Raw genomic sequence first — 2,508 nt, forward strand, 5'->3', positions numbered from 1 at the left:
ATAAAACAATTGGTATTTTGTATTGGTGTAAGATTGAGTCCTTCGTCAACCAAACACTACAACACAAAGGTGACATCAAATTTTTATATTTTTCTAATGTTGATATGTCCGGCATTTGTCTTTTATCACATCTTACTTAAGTTACTAATCTACAAATGTTAAATCAGCAAAAAATCTCAGATTTTTTATTAACTTTTTTTTTTTTTTTGTCTTATGTCATGTGATTGATTAACTAAGGCGACATACATGAACAATTCCTTAAATTTGTCAATTTATTTCATTTAGACATTTGAATTTCGATATTTTCTAATTGAGCATATGATTAGTGTTTCTATTAGACATTTTCAGCTTGTATCTTTAAAAAGTATTTGTGCGTAAGCACCAATTATGTAAATATGATAATCACTTAAAGTATGTCACTTTCTTTAGTTATAAGAACTAAAACCTAAGGCCTACTCTAATTGAGATTGACGAATATAATTAAAAAAAATGTTGCAAGATTTATGTGGTTAACTAATTTACTTCATATACTCTTGACTAGGCGCGCAAAAGTTTTTCCAGAATTTGAATAGTAATTTTCTAATAAGAATACTTTATTATTATGTGTTTAGATGCTCAATTGGAACTTAATGTAGTTCAAGTGTCTAAATAAAATTCATAACAAATTTAAGAGATTGTCGATGTATTCAGCCCATTAAACAGTGTTATGCCCTACAATGGGAAACAAGAAAAATACCCTCTTTAGCCAAATGCATTCTCTTTATTACTCTTTCATATCCTTGACTTCTTCTTCTTTTTCTAATGAAGAAAAAGTTATATAGCTCTATAGAGTACCCTTTAGCATTTCAAGAAAATGAATTGCTTCAAACCACCATTATTAATCATGTTCATCATGGTTTTCTCCATATCATTTGACTTAGTTTTTTCTCAAACCAATAGTAGTTTCAACAAATGTGTCCTGGATTTTAACATTTCTTCTTCATCATCAAGGGACTCATGTACAACTTTAGACAACAATTGGGATGGTTTCTTAACTCAGCCTTGTTGTGGATTACCTTTCAACAGATATTTACGAGCATTGGCGCGTTGGACTAACCAAACAAGACTTATCTTTCTCAATTCTACACAACAGATGGACTGCTTAACTTTGATGAATAACAATAGTACTGATATTTTTAGCTGTGGCATTGAGAAGTTGACTAGTGGTGCAGGAGGTTGTTCGGATTATTCAGAGATCGACGTTGTGAATGAGCTAGGAAGCAGATTGAATAGTCTGAGAGATGATTGTAGGCTAATGGATTCAGAAGGAGGACTTACTAAGGGATGCAATAAGTGTTTGAGGACATGGAGAGAAATAGCTTACATGTCGAAAAATGATTCGATGAAACTTGAAGATGACATTTGTAGATTTAGTATGCTGATTTTGTTAACAAGTCAAAGAGTTGCTGATGAGAGTTGGATTGACAAGATCTTTCATTGCCTAGGAGACAACTCTCTCCCTTTAGGTAAGTTTACTTTACTTCTTGTTATAAACATATTAAAGTTTTGAAATTTAACTGTGATCTTGATTGATCATTGTACTGTGCAGCATCGTCTGCAGATGAGAGTGGAAATGAAACGATACGTAGTACTAAGTTTAAAACTGGTAAGTCTTGAAATCCATATACATAAAAATTACTGATATTGCTGAGTTTCAGGACAAAAGAGTGTGTTTATTGTTAAGCATTGGTTAAATATGCAGATCTTTCAATTCTAATTGGTGGTGTAGTGGGGATGGTGTTAGTTGTAATCGTTGCGTTGTGGATCTATGTGAAAAGGAAGGCTGAAGTTAAGCCATCAAGTGAAAGATATAGTAAGCCCTCTACACATAACAATCATTGTTTTGAATGTTTTAGCTTATTCTAATTCTGCTTAATGTTGATGGTATCAGATGAATCTTACTCTGAAGAATCAAGCTATCGTAGACTATCACTTAAAGAAATTTACTCTGCGACTGACAGTCTCAGCATGTCCAACTTCATAGGTCAAGGCATAGCTGGTAAGTCACAATCGAACGTTGTAGTAGTTGACTTCATATTAGTAACATGCATAAATCAGATATGATCATGTTTTACAGGAAAAGTATACAAAGGCATTTTAGCAGATAGACAACATGTGGCTATTAAGCACATAATTAAGGATGAACAGATGGAAACATTTGTTAGAGAAGTTACAAGTCTCTCTCATATCAAACATCCGAACCTCGTATCCCTGCTAGGCCACTATGATGCACCAAATGAATGTTTTCTAGTTTATGAGCTATGCCACAATGGAAATCTTTCCGAATGGCTATTTGGTATGTTTTTGCTCTTTGAGCATTTCTCTGATCTTTGTTGATCTAAATTGTATTGTGTCCTGATTTCAACACCCCTGCTGAGCAGGTAAAAGTAAATATCTCTTGTGGAGACGAAGACTAGAAATTGCACTTGATTGTGCTCGTGGTCTCCTCTTTCTCCACTCGTATCCTCA

General features: G+C 33.5%; 1 protein-coding gene across 1 annotated transcript in view; it reads left to right on the top strand.

The window, feature by feature from the left end:
• Positions 1-853: 853 nt before the first annotated feature.
• The window catches only part of LOC125868787 (putative G-type lectin S-receptor-like serine/threonine-protein kinase At1g61610), a 1,846-nt gene continuing 191 nt past the window's right edge, over positions 854-2,508 (top strand). The window contains exons 1-6 of the mRNA XM_049549348.1: positions 854-1,505; positions 1,589-1,645; positions 1,742-1,852; positions 1,931-2,038; positions 2,117-2,335; positions 2,421-2,499. Coding sequence (XP_049405305.1) covers positions 854-1,505; positions 1,589-1,645; positions 1,742-1,852; positions 1,931-2,038; positions 2,117-2,335; positions 2,421-2,499 — 1,226 coding nt within the window. The remainder of the gene's footprint in view (positions 1,506-1,588; positions 1,646-1,741; positions 1,853-1,930; positions 2,039-2,116; positions 2,336-2,420; positions 2,500-2,508) is intronic.

Source organism: Solanum stenotomum, chromosome 6 (assembly GCF_019186545.1).
Source record: "Solanum stenotomum isolate F172 chromosome 6, ASM1918654v1, whole genome shotgun sequence".
Taxonomy (NCBI): Eukaryota; Viridiplantae; Streptophyta; class Magnoliopsida; order Solanales; family Solanaceae; genus Solanum; species Solanum stenotomum.